Genomic DNA, 20,253 nt, shown 5'->3' on the forward strand with positions numbered 1-20,253 from the left:
CTATAAGATAATGAAGGGGCTGGATAGGGTAGAGGTGGAGAGATTCTTTCCACTTAGAAAGGAAGCTAGAACTAGAGGGCACAGTCTCAAAATAAAGGGGGGTCAGTTTAGGACAGAGTTGAGGAGGAACTTCTTCTCTCAGAGGGTGGTGAATCTCTGGAATTCTCTGCCCACTGAAGTAGTGGAGGCTACCTCATTGAATATGTTTAAATCACGGATAGATGGATTCCTGATCGGTCAGGGAATTAGGGGTTATAGGGATCAGGCGGGTAAGTGGAACTGATCCACTTCAGATCAGCCATGATCTTATTGAATGGCGGGGCAGGCTCGAGGGGCTAGATGGCCTACTCCTGCTCCTATTTCTTATGTTCTTATAACGTAGCCCAGTCCATTGCGCAAACTAACCTCCCATTAAATAACCCCATCTACACTTCCCACTGCCTTGGAAAAGCAGGCAGCATAATCAAGAGCCCCACACACCCCAGACATATTCTCTTCCACCTTCTTCTGTTGGGAAAAAGATACAAAAGTCTGAGATCATGTACCAACCGACTCAAAAATAGCTGATTCCATTAGACATTTGGATGGACTGACCATATATTAAGCTGATCTTTCTCTACACCCTAGCTATGACTGTATTCTGTATTCTGCACTCTCTCCTTTCCTTCTCCCCTATGTATTCAGTGAACGGTATGTTTTGTCTGTTCAGCACGCAAGAAACAATACTTTTCCCTGTATCCCAATACATGTGACAATAATAAATTATTCAATCAAAATCCTTAAAACCTACCTTTGTAACCAAGCATTTGGTCGTCTAACTTAATATCTCCTTATTTGGCTCAGTGACATCTTTTGAAAATGCACTTACGAACCTCCCAGTCCTGGGGCTTCTTATTACATTAAAGATGTGATACAAATATAGGTTGTTGATGATGTATGCAAGCTGAATAAACTGATGGAGGATAGAAAGCTAAGGCGCATAATCTTAAACTTCTTCATAGTACTAAAAAAGCCAAGCCTCCTAACACCACTTAATCAAATTCAAATAAAATGATAATAAAGATAATGAAATGCATGGTGCTATACCACACAATTATGTTGTTTGTCGTGTTATAGTTCAGGTCAGAAACTCCAAAGTGTTTTACGGAGTCCACCCAGACCATAGGCTTTGCCTCTTGAATTTGGCTAGGATAAGCAGGATATGTTTCACCTCAGGTATGATTCAAATAACCCACTAGAGAGCTTTTATCAAACAAAGTTTTCTTAAGAATATAGTTAACATGTATAGTAAGAAAATTAGCAAAACTCTTATCAATTATAAACAAGAAACAAAACAACCACTATAATGTATAAATAATCCCTAACAAATATATCTAATGTGTTCCAATCAAACCAATCCCATAGACAAAAGACCTTTTTTACAGGTTTAACACAGCAAGACTAATGCTCACGTGATACTGGACTTGAGACCTTTGGGTGAAGTCTGCAGTTCTCTGGATAGACTTGAAACAGTTTGAAGTCAGGACAGCTTCCCAAAACACCAGGGACTTTAGGCAAGCCACCAACAGTCAATTCCCCCCTTCAGAAAGGCAAGACCTTGTTTTCAGCTAACCAGCAGAATTTCTAAAACCGGGGAGAGAGAGACTTCTTTTCAACTTGATGCCCCTTCTAAAACTAAAACTCAAACCTCCAGCACCAAACTGAAAATGAAAGAACTCCTGTCACCTGACCTGCCAACCAATTTTTCCCCTAACGATGCAGAATCATAAACATTCCAATAAAAATAAAGAAACCCTTGTTTAAGCAGCAATAAAAATACACTCGTAAACAGCCCGGTAACAATGAGAAAAACAAACTGAGAAAGTTTGCTTACAACTGCAGAGTACATGAGTAAAAATAACACTTCTTAAAGATACACTAACATCACAATACCCTATCAGCAATACCACTTGATTAACTTCTGCCCACTTTTCATCCACCTGAATATGTAAAGATCTCCATTTCCTCATTAAGACATTTTTAAGGTAATAACATTCTGCTATACTCTCAGATTCCTCTTCCGTGTATGCTTTCTGATACAACTGTTTTACTTCTATATCTTTCTGTTGTAATTCTGCCAACTTTCCCAAACTAAAAATATCCACCTCATCCTCCACCTGTTCTTGTTCTTTTCCAACCATCCGATCAAAAATTGTTTCTGAAAATTGAACTTTAACTTTCTCACCTTCACTCTTTGATTTCTCCTCTCATCTTAACCTGTGACTTTGTGACCTTGTTACTGCACAATCAGGAAAAATCACAGGATATGCATCCTTCAACAGCTCAGTTGTTTGATTCTCCACTGGCTTTTTAACCACAGTAGGCATCATTCCCACCTGTGATTCAGCTATATCATTAGCCAAGATAAATCGTATTCCTGAACAAGATCATTTCTCTATTTACTCCTACTACCACCTTACTATTCTTCGTAGGATTCTCCAACCTCACCTTATATAATGGAACACAACTCTTCTCACCCTGAATTCCACATATTGCCATCTTTTCTGGCATTACTCCTCCCAAACTACACAACGCCTCATCTCTTACCATCAAAGATTGACTTGCTCCTGCATCTCTTAAAATTTTAACTTCTTTACCTACTCCTCCTGGTACACATGAGTAAACTTTACCCACACAAGTAAATTCTTTAAAGAGATCTGGCACCTTCTTATCAATCAACTCCTGACCAGGCTGTACATTCTTTTGCACCTCTTTCACTTCAACTGGGCTTTCCTTTACCACTTTAACAAACCCCACTGGCTTATCCTGTTTTTCCACTTCAGTCTTCCCAGTGCTTTTCTTAAACCACCAACACTGTGACTTTGCATGGCCCAATTTATTACAATGAAAACATCTGAGGCTTTTCATTTCTCTTCCACCCTCCTGTATTTCCTTTTTAACCCGAGGTACACTGTCTTTATTATCTCCCACAAGATATCCTTTACCTTTTCCACCTGAGGATTTCTCTTTTCCCTGTTTCTATCCCCTCATAGGCTAAAACTGATGTCAGAAACCAAACTTTGATTTATGAACTAATTCATAATCATCTACTCTTTTTGCTGCTACTCTTGCAGTTCTATGCATTTGCACTTCTAACATTTCAAGTTTAAATTGTCTTTCCAGTTTCTGAAGTTCTAATGCTCTCTCCTTTTCTGTTTCCCTTGCCTGCAATTCAAGCAGTCTAATTTCTGGTACTTTTTGTTCCTCCCTTTCTCTGGCTTTCTCTGCTGCAATTGCATCCCATTCTTTGGCTTTTTGTTTTGCCAGGGCTATCCTTTCTTTTTCTTTCACTACTCTCTCTCTTTCCTTTATTTCAAATTCAAGCTGCTTCAATTACATATTCCAGCTGTTTCATTTGTAATTAAATTCTAACCATTTCCATTGACTCTGACTGTGTTTCTGGCTATTTTAAGTGCTGAGCTATCGCCACAATTATCTCCCCTTTCCTTACGGAGTCAGGTAATGTCAACTGCAATGTTTTTTGCCAATTCCGAAAGTTTTGTTTTAGTCACCTTTGCAAACCACCTTGCATGACTTCCTCCACTCCCAGGAACTTCTTAGCCTCTGATAGAGCCATTATTCCACAAGGCAGTCCCTATTTAAACCTGAATACAACACTTGAAAAGAAATCACTAATATGCTCACTACTCACTATCTTTGAGTTCAATAATCTCAAATCAATCAAGAGATACAAATTTTAATCCCAGATGAGCCCCCAATTGTTATAGTTCAGGTCAGAAGCTCCAAAGTGTTTTATGGAGCCTGCCTGGATCATAAGTTTTGCATCTTGAATTTGGCTAGGATAAGCATGATATGTTTCACTTCAGGTATGATTCAAATGACCCACTAGGGAGCTTTTATCAAACAAAGTTTATTTAAGAATATAGTTAACATGCATAGTAAGAAAATTAGCAAAACTCTTATCAATTACAAACAAGAAACAAAACAACCACTATAATGTATAAACCTTAACAAATATATCTAATGTGTTCCAATCAAACCAATCCCATAGACAAAAGACCCTTTTTACAGGTTTAACACAGCAAAGGCTAATGCTCACATGATACTGGACTTGAGAGCTTTGGATGAAGTCTGCAGTTCTCCGGATAGACTCAGAATAGTTTGAAGTCAGAACAGTTTCCCAAAACACCAGGGACTCTAGTCAAGCCACCAACAGCAGATTTCCTCCCTTCATAAAAGCAAGATCTTGCTTTCAGCTAACCATCAGAATTTCTAAAACCAGGGAGAGAAAGACTTCTTTTCAGCTTATTGTCCCTTCTAAAACTCAACTCTAACCGCAGGCAAACAGAAAATGAAGAAAACTCCTGTCATCTGACCTGCCAACCAGTTTTTCTCCGAACAATGCAGAGTCATAAACATCCCAGTAAAAATAAACAAACTCCATATAAGCAGCAATAAAAATCTCCTTCAGACAAATCGGTTTCATAATGACACCAGCTAAGGCTGTGAGCTGAGAAACACTGACGCTGTGAGAGCTGCAGAGATCATGATTTTAAAAAAACTTTCTTAAAGGTACACTAACGTCACAGTTGTTGTTTCTCTTTCTGCACCTAGTGGTGCACAAGGCAGACTTTCACCACGTTTTATGCTTTGTTTCCTGGAACAAGTCACTAGTCTGTCACCAGAGGCTTATAGCTTTAGAGGCACCAATCCACACCAAGCATAGTTGACTAGGAGTCTCTCCTGTTCTTACCTCCTGCTATTGGCTTATTGGAAGGATTTCACAGATCGATACTCCATCCTGGGCTTTCAGGTCCTGGGGTTGGGACACAATCCCAGAGCTTTTAGCTCAGAGGTAACATGCTACCCATTGCCCACAATACCTCCACATATACAATTATGTCATGCAGTTTTATTGTAGATAATTACCTGTCCACAAACAACTAAAGTTCAGACTTACCATATCAACCTCAGAAATACTGTCAATGCTTTCAATCTGGACATCTATACCAACAGATACTGCAGCTCCTTGAAAAACAAGTAAGAAACAAGACATTTTAATTTTACCTTTTTAACAAAGAATGTTCCACATATTCTACAAAAAGACAAATGTAGCTTGGACTGTTATGGGTTAGCACAGCAACACCCTATATTTGGAAGAGTAAGTGAGTGGTGTCAAAGGCAAAGATGTTCAATGTTGGAACAAGCTCAGCCAGGTGGAGGAGGGTGATGGGCTGGTGACTGGTTTCGCTTCTGTTTAAGGAACAAGGGCAGACCATCCTGATGAGAGGATGGAGGTAATGAGGAATTGACCATACGGTGGAAAGCAGACATTTAGGGCTAGGAACTTGGAAAATGTTAAAGTGACAGAGGACATTGGAAGAGTCACAGATATAGGTCAGAAGAAAGTGACGTTTAGTTGACTGAAATTACCTTCAAAGCAGATGTAGGGAAGAAAACATTTAAAATATAAAAGGAGCAATAACTTATGAATGCTAAGGCAGTGGTAACTAAATAAGTGGTAACTAAAATTGGAACAGGAAAAGGTAGTAGAGTGAAATCCAATTGTCTAAGAAGAAAAAAAAATGCTTTCTGCTACATGAAAGTTATGATCTGACAGAGTCCTCAGCTTAATTACATCATCATCGGGGCCTGCATCTCCGAGTGTTGGGTCACGAGAAGGCAGCACTTTGGAAAACGTGTTTGCCCCTGCGCTCATTTGTCAGTACCACGAGGAGCCAGGCAGAGTATGATGGATGTCACTTCACTGTGAATCCCGGTCCAAGACCCAATTGCCTTAAGGATGGCTCTTCCTGCCATTCCTTCAAAATGTCCAGCTATCTTCAGGGGAAGAACCCACTATTACATTTCTCTCAATCTGAGTTCCTAGGCTGCCTCAGCCAGCTTAGAGCTTTGTGTAAATTGAAGCTCTTGCTTACTAAAGTCCCAATTGCAGCATTCATTAGAGAAATTTCCTCTGGGTATCTGTCCTCAGACAGCTATGGTGTTGCCATAGTGCTAAGCATACCTTCAAAGCCTTGCTTCGCCACTGCAACAATGTCACACCCACATCTCTCAACAATGTACAACAGCCCTTGCACGCTTCTGTGAAAATTCTATAAGGACTAAAAGAAGCATGTCTATTGATCAGCCATCTTACTGAGTCTACAGCATGAAGAATTTTGCCATGTACCAACTAGAACTGCTTCTTCAGCTGCCAACTCATCATGCTCCTCATTCTTAATGGTTTCTGCATCATTCAATATTTCATCCTGACTCTCAATCTCCAAGTACCCCTTGAAAGACATCTTGGAGCTGGAACCGACGTGAGACAGACTGATGATAATTATTGCTGTGATACAGCGTGGCATTATGTAGCACTGGGCTGCCTACTTCATCTTTGCAGGCATAAAGAAAAATTTGTTATAATAGTTGCTGATAATATGCTTAGACAATGTGTGCCATGCTACTGATCTGCAAAGTGTGCAGAGAGTCAATGGATGACTTGTGGTGGTAACAATTAAAATACTTGAAGGAAAATACTAGCCATAAAATCACCCAGAATCTCCTATCTTTCCATCAATAAACTCAGCTTTCACTACCCATAGGCTATAATCTCCATGACAATCCCCTTTTAAACCCTACTCTTAATCTGAGTGTGTGCCAATGTCTCTTGAAAAATCCAGATGTTAGAATTTGGAAAAGTCCCACCCCAGTATCCAGCCTTATTAAAATTAGAGACTCAAAGACTGGTGTGAGAGAAGAGGGCTCTGGTTCGTAGGGCACTGACACCAGTAATGGGGAAAGCAGGGGCTGTACTGTTGTGACATTCTGCACCTGAACTAGTGTTCTTGCGAACCATATAAGTAGGGAAGTAGAGAGGGTTTTAAACAAAGTAGTGGAGGCAAGGGATCAAATGTGGAAAGATGTGGGGCTGGATTTTCCCACCTCGCCTGCAGCTGGGATTCTCCGGTCCCGCGGAAATGAATGGAAACTTGGCTGAGCGCCAAATTCTCCCTTCTCGTTGGCAGCAGTGATGGCTCATGAACGGCCGGCAAATTCCGGCTGTGGTATATCAAAGAGTAGAGAAAGGGGGTGGGATCCTCCAGCCTTCCAGCCACGTATTCCCCAGGGGTGAGGCACGCTGTTCGCTGGCAGGGAGATTCCCTGGTCCTGCCGCTGTCAGTGGGGATTTCCCATTGAAGCCATCCCATGCCGTGAAACCAACAGGCGGGGATGTGCTACTGGCCAGAGAATCTCACCACCAGCGGCACGGTAGCATAGTGGTTAGTACTGCTGCTTCACAGCTCCAGGGACCTGGGTTCGATTCCCGGCTTGGGTCACTGTCTGTGTGGAGTTTGCACATTCTCCTCGTGTCTGCGTGTGTTTCCTCAGGGTGCTCTGGTTTCCTCCCACAGTCCAAAGATGTGCGGGTTAGGTTGATCGGCCATGCTAAAAATTGCCCCTTAGAGTCCTGAATTGCGTAGGTTAGAGGGGTTAGCGGGTAAATATGGAGAAATATGGGGCTGGGGCCTGAGTGGGATTGTGATCGGTGGGCCAAATGGCCTCTTTCTGCACTGTAGGGTTTCTATGATTCTATGACCAGTGAAGAGCCAGAGAATCCCGCCCAAGGTAAGAGAGGAAAATACTAATATGGGACATGAGGATCAGAAAATGACAGGAAGGCATGGAGAGAATAAAAACCTAAGAATGTACAAACAATCAAGACTAGATGTTACAAAGATAATAAAAATCTGAATGCCATAGCATTTATAACAAAGTAAATCAATTAATAGCACACATTGAAGTAAATAAATATGATCTGATAGCCATTTCAGAGGTGTAGCTGCAGGATGACAAGGATCGGGTCCTGAATATTGAGGGGTATATGACATTCAAGAGGAATAGGAAGCTAGGTAATGGTGGAGGGGTAGCACTGTGAATCAAGAATGGTATTGGCGTAATGGTTAGAGATGACCTCGGTTCTGGAGATCAGGATGTGGAATCGGCTTGGATGGAGGTGAGGAATAATAGGGGAAAGAAGCCACTAGTGAGAGCGTTCTGCAGGTTCCCTAACTAACCACAATGTAGGACAAAGTATACAAGGAGAAATATTGAGTGCTTGTGAAAAAGGGATGGCAATAATCATGGGTGATTTTAATTTACTTGTAAACTGGAAAAATCAGATTGGTAGTAATAGCCTGAATGAGAAGTTCTTGAATGATTTTGAGATCATTTCTTAGAGGGTTATGCAACTTTGGAACTCTCTGCCTTAGAAGACAGTAGTAGCGGGACCATTGAATATTTTTAATGCAGGGGTAGATAGATTCTTGCTAGGCAAGGGAATCAAAGGTTATCAGGGATAGAAGGGTACATGGAACTTGAAACACAAACAAATCAGCCATGATCTTATTGAATGGCAAAGCAGACTCGAGGGGCCAAATGGACTAAATGGTCAACTTCTGCTCCTATTCCTTATGTTCTTATGTTATTGGTCCCAACCTGATCTCCCCAAATGTCCTGGGGTCTGGGTAAGGATTGGAACAGGATACATACAGTAGGCATTGTCTGTACTTGTTAACTTTATACCCTTGCTAAGCCAAAACCTGTTTTTCTCATCAGTTCTGAAGCCTATGAAAGACCTATCAAAATGGAAATTGTCTTTTCTGAATGGTTTTTACAGTGAGAATAGTGTGTAGTTCACATCAATTCACTGATTCTATGCTGATTGTATTGGCAAATACAGCAACAGTGCACTCTGCAGAAATAGGGGAATAGGATATCATTGAGGGCAACTTCCAGATGTCCATCTTTAATTGAATGTGCAAACACCAGAAGATACTGTCAGTTTTACACAGTAATAATTGCGAGTGCTAATGTTTTACCCTCACTACAATTGCAAATTCAGGACCATTGAGCAAGAACAGTTGTTTTGGCAATGTAATGTTTCTCATTCCTATATTTTTTCTGTAGTAATATTATTTTAACACATTTTATACATAGGATTCAATGGGAACAGTGGTGTATGAAAACTACCCCAGGAGGATAAAACTGATGTAAGAGAGTTTTCTGGGTTTGTTTCCAGGCACACTCAACTACCTGGGCAGATATTTGAAAATTGGATAGATTTGAATACACATAATAAAAAAACTGACTATTTTTCTCTGCCTAAACCTCTCCTACAATATCATGGCAACCGCGTTGTGTAAATTGTACATTTATTGTGTAAATTGTACATTTATGTTGCACAGTTGATTCCAAATCTTGTTAGATCACGTCAGATTTTGGGAGACTCACAACGTGACTATGCAATGGTGCCACTTGTGATTCGATGAAATATCTTCCTACGTTCCTTGCCCAAAGGCAGGTCCAACCCAAGGCAGCACAACTTCCATCGCGAGTAGGACATGGAGGCAGGTCCCATATCTACTCCAGCTCGAAACTGGGACTGAACCTTCTGTTGTTGGCATCAATCTGATTCACACTGGTGGTCCAGCCATCACCACTACCCCCCTTTACCCAGGATTCCAAGTTGCTGTTGTAACCTGGAACTATGGATAGTGATGGTAGAGGCACCAATTTCTTTTCAGGTGGACCAGGAATCTCTCCTGTTCCTACTCTGCCATTGGAAGGATTTAAAAATTGACACTCAATCTGCTTGGCTGCATTATAAACACACATTCCTTGGCCATCAAGTCCTGGAGTGGGACTTGAACCTTGGGGTTTCTGGCTCAAAGGAAGAGATGCTACCCACCCTGCTGCACGACCTCTATTCCATGAGCTGTAGAAAATACACAATAAGAGTTACACTTTCCAAAACTTACGTAAAATGCTTAAACTACTGAATAGCGTAGTGAAATTGTCACAGAAACCTACCTCCAAATCCAGGTCTCATTGCAAAATCATGGTCATCTATTCTAAGGAGTTGTTCAGATTTTGTTAAGTGTGCTTTGGTTGAATCTGATCTTTTACTTTCTGGTCGACTGAAGCAAAACAAAAGAGTTTTAAAAAAAATCTTAACAGGAAAACATAAATGCAATGCTGCTTTTAAAAACATTAGTAATTCAAGAGATGAGTTAAATGAAACATATCTTAATATCATTTGTTAATAAACAATACAATGGAATGAATAAGAAGCCAAAGCTGTCAGCATGTGCTAGTGGCTTCTTCAACTGACCTTGTAAGGATTAGGGAGGGACCTTTTAAAATGAAGCATTCAGCCTTACCACTCCATTCCTCTTGGAGTCCAATCCACCAATTTATCCATCCAGGGAACTTTACATATTGTAAGTGAAGATATGGCATTGTGTAAATCACAGAGTAAGATGGATCCAGTGAGATGGGTAAGAAAGTGCCAAGTTCCATTTGGAGAGGAGTTAAATTTCAGGCCTTTGAACGTCAAGTGGTGATGGTTAGATTTATTCTTGTTGGAGATGGTTATTGCCTGCCACTTCTGTGATATGAATGTTACTTGCCACTTAATAACCAAAGCCCGAATATTGTCCAGAACTTGCTGCATGTGGACACAGACTGACCCAGTATCCGGGGAGTTGTGAATCATCTGCGATCATCCTCACTTTTGACCTATTTTGGAGGGGAGGTAATTCCTGAAGCAGCTGAAAATGGTTGGGCCTGGCACAAAGCTCTGAGGAACATCTAGCAGTGATGGCCTGGCGCCGAGGTGAATGGCCTCCAACAACATCAATCATTTTCCTTTGTCCTAAGTATGACCCCAACCAATGGAAATCTTTCCCCGATTCAAACTGACTTCAATTTTGCTAAGGTTCCTTGATGCCACAGTTAGTAAAATGCTGCTTTGATGTCAAGGGCAGTCTCTCTAGCCTGACCTCTGGATTTCAGCTCTTTCATCCATGTTTTGACAAAGGCTGGTGCTCAATGGCCCAAACTGAGTATCAGTGAGCAGGTTATTGCTAAATATACCCCATCTGATAGCACTATTAACAACATACACTATCACTTTGCAGATGATTAAGAGTAAACTGATGGAGTGAATTAGTTGCATTGGATTTATCCTGCTTTTTGTGGACAGCATGGCTAGGGAAATGGTTAGTTCTGGAGCACAAGTCTCAGGTACTACAGCCAGAATGTTGTCAGGGCCCATAGCCTTTGCTGTATCCAGTGCCTTCAACCATTTCATGATATCACGGGGAGCAAAGTGAAATGGCTGAAGACTGGTAACTGTGACACTGGAGACCTCAGGAGGAGAATGGGAAGGATGATATGCTCAGCATTTCTGGTTGATGATGGTTACATACATTTAAGTCTTGTCTTTTGGACTGATGTGCTGGGTTCCCCTTCATTGAAGATGGAAATGTTTCCGGACTCTCCTCTTCCTGTTGATTGTTTCATTGTCCACCACCAATTACAACTGGATGTGGAAGGAATATGGAGCTTTTTATATTTACACTTGCACTTGCCCGCAGACTTTCTAAGAAGTTTCAGGGGAGCTTGTTGTGATTGGAAAAGCATTTGGGTGCAGCTCTCTCTACAAGCTATCTGGTCCTATTTGAATAGGGCAAGCATCTGTGTATCTCCTTAAGGAATCAGATTGAAGATTTTAAATGAGGAATACAGAGTCTGACCAGGAAGTGTCAGTTAGAATATTTAATTCAATGTTAAAACAGTTACAGAAAGTAAAATAAAAAGAGGGAAAGGTATGATTAAGAGAGAGAGAGATTAAAAATGACCAAGTAAACTTGTTATTATTTTTAAATTTCTAGCAATAATTAAAACCTGAAGGAATGAGACTCCACATTATAAAAGTTAATTTTCAGTGCCAGAGAGATTGTTTGACAGAAATTATGACTTATCACACCATTAAGTATGTCATTATGCCTGAATGAACAAGCCCCAGCTATCTCTGGTGAGTTTAGGGCAGTGATAAGCAACCTAGGATAGTGAGTGGGCCGCATGAGTGGCCATACTTCATCTCAGTGGGCCGCAAGATTGAAATTGGGCTAGATGGTTAACCATGGTCCAGGCATAAGATTGAATACACACTGAATATTTCAAAAGAAGTTACAGAAAATGCTAAATCTTCATATATGAATAGAACTGTTATCAACTTCAAATGGTAAAAACAGAGGAAATTTTCACACTTTGGATGCAAAGGGAGCGCGTGGCTTTCACAGTCGATGTTGTGGACAATCAGCATGCACCTCACTTCATTTAGAATCATAGAATTAGAGAATCACTACAGTGCAGAAGGAGGCCATTCGGCCCATCGAGTCTGCACTGACCACATTCCCTTCAATGGCCCTTGCTCTTGCTTTACGTGCATATCATTTAAGTCATACCAGTAGGAAAAAAAACTACGCAAATGGAAATAAGCGGAATGTGGCAATCCCTGCACATTGGCAATGGTCAACAAAATATCTTGTGGGCCGCACTCAGAACCCAGATGGGCTGCATGTGGTGCCTGGGCCACAGGTTGCCCACCACTGGTTTAGTGGGTATCAACCAAGTAAGTACAACGCCTTCACATTATTCCATGTATTTCAATGCTGAGTCCTACAATGAGGCATGGGTTTCTGGAGGAGCAGGGCATCTCAGATAACTACCTGATTACTATGTTTAACTGCACAAGTGAGATTGCTGAAAATTGCTCACTGATTCACACTTTAAGAACAACATTATCTGTTAGCCTTATCATTATTCCCATTGCAAAATTCAATCTATGGGGATTATAGTTATATAGGAAAGGGAGCACGTATTTCTTGATTACTTGTTCATTCAGATTATTTAAATATCCATGTAGAGTCAAAGAGAACTGAAACAAAGTGATGTTCTAAGATGGATATTGATTTGAAAAACTTGTGCATTTTACACAAGTAGAATTTATGAAGAGTTGGATCATCAGGAGAGAGGCTGAAGAGATGGATGTAGTGGCCATTTGTATCAAAAGCTACAGATTTGGTAAGGAGGATTCTGCAGTCACAATTGCATTGAATATTGGTGACATTGACTGGGGAAGTTACTGTAGGCTGGGTGAAATTGGGCTGATCTGCTTCAAAGAGTTAGTACAAAGTTAAGTAAGAATGGCACATTGAAAAAGCATAGAGAGAAAGAGGTTAGAGATGAAATGGTAGTTCAAGATGATGAAGAGAGTTTGATAAGGTAAAGAGAAGAAAACAAGCAGATGGCGTTCTTAATGATAAAGGTTTTCCATATCAAAACCTGCCCTTAACTGAAATTCTGAATCACTTCAGATCAGTGGGCTTGTCACATCAGCTTCCAATTAGGCAGCAGTACGGTTTTCATAGAGTTGGGCATATTGGACAGATGGGAACAAGAATTGCTAAAATGTGTCCTGCACTATAAAAATAAGCAGAGCCCAGGTGATTGTCGCTACTAAGGATATCAGGTATTCTTGATGCCAGAGCAGAGCAGCTTACCTTTTCTGCTTGGTGTCCTCAGCTGTGGGCTGCTGGTGATGTTTTTTGGCATGATTTCCCTTCTCCATTGCAACCGGCAACAAGGTGAGAAACAGCAGCTCCCAAAAGATCAGCATGGCTTTTACTTCACAGGTTTCTTATACATAGAGACAGTCAAGGTAACTCAAGGCATCATGTCATTTTGAACAGGTCATCCCACCTGAGACATCCATGAGAAAAGTATCAGCTTCTCTGAGCATGCCACACATTTCACCACCTCGCTTTCTTTTCCTCCGGTTCTGGAATCCGTTTTTAGCCTGACTGAAAAACGTCCTTAACTGTTTAAAATAAGCCGAATAACCTTCAGGACTAAAACCTGATTGGAATATGCCCAGTTTTAAAATTTATGCTTTTATTTTCATTGTTTGTAGGTGGGTATCACATTCAAACCCCAGCCTGCTCCAGAACTAGAAAACAACAAATACATGCAAGATGCATTTCCGAGAATTAGGGAAAAGGAGTGACGTTAATTCATTTTAATCCTCTTTATAACCACCCAGATTCAACGACAAAAATAGTCCAGTAACATTAAATTCTGATGAAAGCTCACTCAGTCTCTACCACCTTATTGAAAACCAGATACAGTAAATATTTTCAGGCTCAGAAAAGGGGTGAGGTAAATACAAGGGAAAAAAGCTGGCAAATGTTATAAATTTTATAAACTGACAATCATGTGCTGCTTCACGTGGAAGTTTTTTTGAACGAATTATTTAATTGCATAAATAGAGATAATCTAAGATTTTCTGGCCATGTTATGGGATAGATTCTCCAGAGGTGATGCTACAAATAATAAAATGGTGTGTTGCTCTGAAAAGCCAAATACAATAATGTGGCGTTTGGTAGATACATCAATTGATGCACTTACCAGCACTAATCCCCATGACTAAAGCTGGAGTTTGGCAATTGCTCCAAATAATCGGGGATTTGGAAGACTTTGAAAACTGCAGAATTGGGAAAATCTATTTACTGTAAATGATTGGGGGGTGGAGGCGGGGGGGATGTTAACCAGAGATATGATTTGATGATATAAAGGTGAAACATTCCAGCTAGGTCAGGCTCACTCTCAGATTTTCAGAGAGAATAAACAACAGCTTTTCACAAAGGGGTTTGGCGATGGGTAGTGGGAGCGGTGGGGGGGGGGGAGATCGGTCATTCTAGATTAAAAGCTCACTAAATACGGAATCCTGGGCTGATGCTGACAGAGATATCGCTGTCTACGCAAACATTTCTTTCCACGTAAATCCCCTGCTCGGTGCGTCTTTCATTTATCAGAAGCAGAGATAATTAAAAGGGAGAACTCGGAAAGTGGGAAAGGGTCAGAAAGAGAGCGAGAGAGAATCAAGGCGCATTTAAGACTGTGTCAAAAAGGAAAGAATCAAAACAGCGAGAATTAACATATAAATATATAAGGGGAAAAGACAAAACAGCAACAAAATTGTGAGAATTAAATTCACAGAAAGTAATAAAGTCATAGACGATGTAGAGGCCACTTTCCCTGTACTTTATGTGCTTGTTCCATCAATTGCTCGACTGTTTTGGACAGTCCAAATATCTTCGGTTTAATTGTTTCCATCTTAATGCACACTCAATCATGCGCATGTATATGGAGAAAACAGGAAAAAATATATTACATGCATTAAATAACCAGAGGATTGAGTAAGAGATTTCTTTTATGCAAGGTATTGTTATGATATGGAATGCATTGTTCGGTGCATTGGCCATGTTAAATTCTTCCTGTGTCTCCGAACAGGCGCCAGAGTGTGGCCACTAGGTGATTTTCACAGTGTTAATATAAGCCTACTTGTGACACTAATGAATAAACTTGAACTTGAACTTAAACTGTCTGAAAGAGTGGTGCCAGCAGATTCTATAGTAACCTTCAAAAGGGAGTTGGGTATAGTTGAAGAGGAGAAAACAAATGCAGGGATGTGGAGGAAGAATGGGAAAGTGGAAGTGATCGCTTCGCTCCTTGAAAGAACCAGCACCTCTGTTAATGTGCTGTGCAATTCCACTGCCACAACATTTGATTGTGCACCACAAGGTATTTCAACTGTTTCAGGCCCTAAAATGGTGCCCCGGCCTATGCTGCATGCAGATAATTCTGGTGCAGACTGCACTGCGGTACCATTCTGGATAGCTTGTTAATGCAGCATTGGTAGGAAGTGTGCAACATGGACAAATCATGACATCAGTCAGCAGGTTTAATTCTAATTATTTAATTTCTGCCTCTGAAATCTAGTTAATGTCTTTTCTTAACCTGCCACTGATGAACATGCATTCAGCAACAAGAAAGATCGTCCACCAGTGCTATCTAAAGGGATAATTAACTACTTTCAGGTTAATTGCTGATGGTTTTTTATTTGTTGGCTTGTTTGAAGTTAGTAGAAGTGTTTGGAGATTTGTACTGCTAGCTGAAGTCCACATGGCATGGCAAGTGGTGAAGGCATTCAAGGGTTTTGCTTGGACCATTCACTTCTGATCTTGGATGCTGCAGTTTCTATCGTACCTGGCCTGCAGCACGATGGGGGATTGACAATGAGTGATGTACAGGAGAAGAAGCTGCTCTAAAGGAGAGAGAAGTAAGGGAAGAAGGGCTCTCTCTAGGAGGCCTGTCAAGCCAGAGTCTACAGGGAGCAATGCTCCTAATCCCTCTTCACCAAGGAACAGTGTGTGCCTGATACCTATCAAACAATATAAAACCAAAGCAAAACATTTACTGCTGACTGTGATTCTGTGAACGTGCAGCACATACAGAACAATCCTGAGTACCCTAACAGCTACACTAACAACCAGTTTAAGATAATCAGTTCAGCTCATACATGGCACATTTATGCTTGCAAGAAGCTCCAGACATTCATATAAAGGGACCCATCCTCTGCAAACAAAAGGACTATGTTCAAACCTTGGGTGGCATGGTGGCACAGTGGTTAGCATTGCTGCCTCACAGTGCCAGAGACCCAGGATTCCCAGCTGTGTGAAGTCTGCATGTTCTCCCGTGTCTTCATGAGTTTCCTCCCACAGTCCGAAAGATGTGCTGGTCAGGTGTGTTGGCCATGTTAAATTCTCCCTCACTGTACCCAAACAGGTGCTGAAGTGTGGTGACTGGGGGATTTTCACAGTAATTTCACTGCAGTGTTAATGTAAGCCTACTTGTGACACTAATTAATAAACTTAAACTTACACCTTTTTTGAATTACTATAGTTCCCCGTTGTTTTCCCTATGGCAATGCTTCGGCAAATCAGAGTCAACTTGCTAACCGATCAGTGCCTGTTGTGTAAATCATTTGAAATTTGGCACTCTTTTGTTTGTCCTGTTAAGTGCAAAGATAAGAAATCTTTGACAACGTGTCTCTCTTTTCAGCAAATCCAAGTCCAGTACTCCAAGAGACTATCTGTAAGTCTGTTCTTCTAACATGACACTGCTCACTATATCATAACAAAGCTATGTTGAGAATAACCTTTCCTTTCCAAATGCTGCTTAGGCCATTTAAGTAGTTGCTGTATCGATGATTTTTTAAAGGTTCGTTAATTCCAGAAGAACCCTTGTCAATGAACATATGCCATGAGTGGTAAAATGGGCTTATGAATTTTCACTGAGACAAAGGAAGAAAGAAAGTATTTACTGGATGTCTCATAACACTTTTGAGCCAATGCAGTACTTTTCTTCGAATTGCAGTCACTATTGGACTGTATGCAGCTAATTTGTGCACAGCAAGCTTCCACAATCAGCAATGTGAAAATGACCGGACTGAACTCATCATCTGGGTTAGACATTCATCAAGGGTTGGGAATACAATTTAGTGATGCCTGTTGGAAGTGCACATATGGATATCAATTCAGAAGGGATTGGGCTCAGCTGAGACGCTCTGAATGCTTGAACAGGCCACTGATCCCAGAGCCTGAAATTGCTTCTCTGGCCTCCTGGGAGCATGCCTGGATCGCATTGTAAATGTGACTTGCCTCTTTTCCCATTTTCAGCACTATTGGGTTAACTGCCTTAGCTAGGAACGGAGAAATTGTATTGGGGCACATTGCTACAGTATAAATGAATGAGCTGCGTCGTGTAACTGTAGGAAAAATTACCTTTAAATTTCCCTGAACCTCACTTTGTCCAGGACCAAAGTCTGTCACATCAGTAAAGCTGCTACATGCAGACATATTAGTGCTGCAGCCAACTGGGCAGGAGGAGCTGGTGGAATTCTAATGATAATGTCAGCCAGGCAGTTCTACCTCTTCCAAAAATGTCCTTTGGATCTCACTTACAGCAGAATATGGGAGCATACATAAAAGGACAATGGAACTTGGTTCAACACCAAATTCCTTCCCAGAAAGCATGACGTTAAAGGCCCTCAGAGGGATTTCAGGGCTGCATTTGCCGAGCTTACCTATGGAGAATAGTGACTTCAATGATCCATGGAGGGTAACTGATTTCACAATTAGAGTAATCTACAGCAGAATAAGAGAAAAGCAAGAATTTACAAACATTAAAACTAGAAGCAAGAGTAGGCCATTCGCCCCTTCGAGCCTGCTCTGCCATTCATTTTGATCATGACTGATCATCAAATTCAACATCCTGATCCCCCCCCGCACTTACCCCCATATCCCTTGATCCCTGTTGCCTTCCTGTGTGTGAGCAGTTACCAATTAGCAACCAAGAATCATTGGCTCACTTGATTTTACTCTTGTATTTGGATCACAAAGTGTGAAAATGAATCCCAAGTTTAGGGTCTGAATTCATGATCCAAGTTGGCACTTCAGTGCAGTACAGAAGGAGGGCTGCATTGGCAGAGGTGCTATCCTTTAGGTGGGATGTTAAGCTAAGGCCCTGCCTATCTGTTCTAAAATTTATGTGCTAGCTAACATTCCCCTCTCAATCAGTACCACAAAAAAAGGAAGATGAATGAGTCATTCATTTTGTGACTGTTATTGAACTATACCCGGCACAAAATGGCGACTGTTTTTACCCAATGTAATGACTTCAATCAGGCCATTGAGGTTGGCCTATTGGAATATGAACTCCCTGATTAAGGAGTCAATTGATGGGCCAATCAGAGAGTCCTATCCTTTTATTTAACCAGGAGTGTCAGTTCCTCTGGCACTCCCAAAGGTAGGCTGCTGATTGATAGCACTCTGTGTACTGCTGTTGGAATTGTAAATAAAGGTATTTAAGTGAAGGGACTTCTGCCTCTGAAAACTTATTACATCCACCTAACAAGCTTCTGAAAAGTAATTAATTATGTAAAGTGCTTGAAATAGTTTTGACCTGACAGTATGTGATATAAAGGAAATAATTATTGACGCATGTTAACCACAGTAATATGGCTAATGAAAAGACAAGTGCCGGAAATAATCTACACCTGGTCAGTTATTTTCACGAAAGCTAAAATTGAAAAGTTTCAGTAATTCAAGTTAAACAATTGTAAAACGACAATACTCCAGCTTTCTTTGCACAGTTCAAAATTTAGTTCCCCAGGAATTTGAATTTAGGGACAGGGCTGCACAGTGCAGTTCTGTCCATATGAGAAAAAGAACGTAAAGTAGTTTAAACATATTGTTAACACCAGAGGGAGCTATTGGTCATCACCACCACCCCGCCACCGCCCCACCCCCCCTCAACCCACCTTGAGCTGGACGACTGCAGAATGTTTTGTTTTTACATTCAGTGTATTAGCATTCTCCAAATGTCATGGACCACACCTAACACTCAGCAATGTGATCTGCAAGAAGAAAAATAATGACCTTTTTCCCAATAGTAAAAAGCACACTATTCTGACTTGACATTTTCTTTCACATAAGGGTAAAAAGTGAAGTCACATGGAGGTTCCTCTTCAAAAGTAATAAGAATTGTAGATTAAGATAATAGGCAAGGCCATTGATACAAACAGTGACATGTGTTCAAGGGACAATTGGATGCATCAACAGAACTAAAAAATGGAGCTACAAAATTTCAGCATTGTAATGTATTGATATGTAACATTCTGATTGCTATCGAATTAATCAAATTTTGCATGCTGGGGAGAGCTTAACTTGAAATTAAGGGGTACTAAAAGAAAAGGCTTCGGTGGCACAGTGTTTAACATTTCCCATCTCCACCTTTGCCTCAAATATCTTCACGGTAAACACTGTCAGTTTGGTAAACCCAATCAGAAATCACGATAGCACAGTGGCTAGCACTGCTGCCTCACACCGCCAGGGACCTGGGTTCGATTCCCAGCTTGGGTCACTGTCATTGCGGAGTCTGCACATTCTCCCCATGTCTGTGTGGGTTTCCTCCGGGTGCTCTGGTTTCCTCCCACAGTGTGAAAGATGAGCAGGTTAGGTGCATGTGGTGAACCATAGATGGTTACCACTATGAGTGCTGAGCCATGGATGGTCAGCACTATGGGTGTTTGTATATATGTTACTGTAGTTACTGTTGGTGTTAGGGTTGGGCTGTTCTACCTGTTGATATTGTTCTGTGGTACACTCCAGTTGGCTCTGCCTACCAGGGGAAGTATAAAGGTCGCTGCACTGCCTGGTGACCCTTTAGTCTGGGATTGTATTGTATATAGTGTGCTCCATTCTTGTCAGTAATAAAAGCCTTTATTTCCCGGGTACAATCTAGCCTCCCGAGTGATTTAATCGCGCATCAGTGCATTGGCCATGCTAAATTCTCCCTCAATGTACTCGAACAGGCACCGGAGTGTGGCGACTAGTGAATTTTCACAGTAACTTTGTTGCAGTGTTAATGTAAGCCTACTTGTGACACTAACAAATAAATATAAACTTCTTGGGGCTGCTGTTTTGACTGATTGAAGTG

The 20,253-nt window shown here is 41.0% G+C and overlaps 1 protein-coding gene across 1 annotated transcript in view; it reads right to left on the reverse strand.

Annotated features, from left to right (window-relative positions):
* The window catches only part of LOC144506160 (gamma-aminobutyric acid receptor subunit rho-3-like), a 36,120-nt gene extending 26,153 nt beyond the window's left edge, over positions 1-9,967 (reverse strand). Inside the window, exons 1-2 of the mRNA XM_078232002.1 lie at positions 9,877-9,967; positions 4,961-5,028 (exon numbers count right to left, since the gene is read on the reverse strand). Coding sequence (XP_078088128.1) covers positions 4,961-5,028; positions 9,877-9,895 — 87 coding nt within the window. The 5' untranslated portion in view covers positions 9,896-9,967. The remainder of the gene's footprint in view (positions 1-4,960; positions 5,029-9,876) is intronic.
* Positions 9,968-20,253: the final 10,286 nt, after the last annotated feature.

Source organism: Mustelus asterias, chromosome 17, assembly GCF_964213995.1.
Source record: "Mustelus asterias chromosome 17, sMusAst1.hap1.1, whole genome shotgun sequence".
Lineage (NCBI taxonomy): Eukaryota > Metazoa > Chordata > Chondrichthyes > Carcharhiniformes > Triakidae > Mustelus > Mustelus asterias.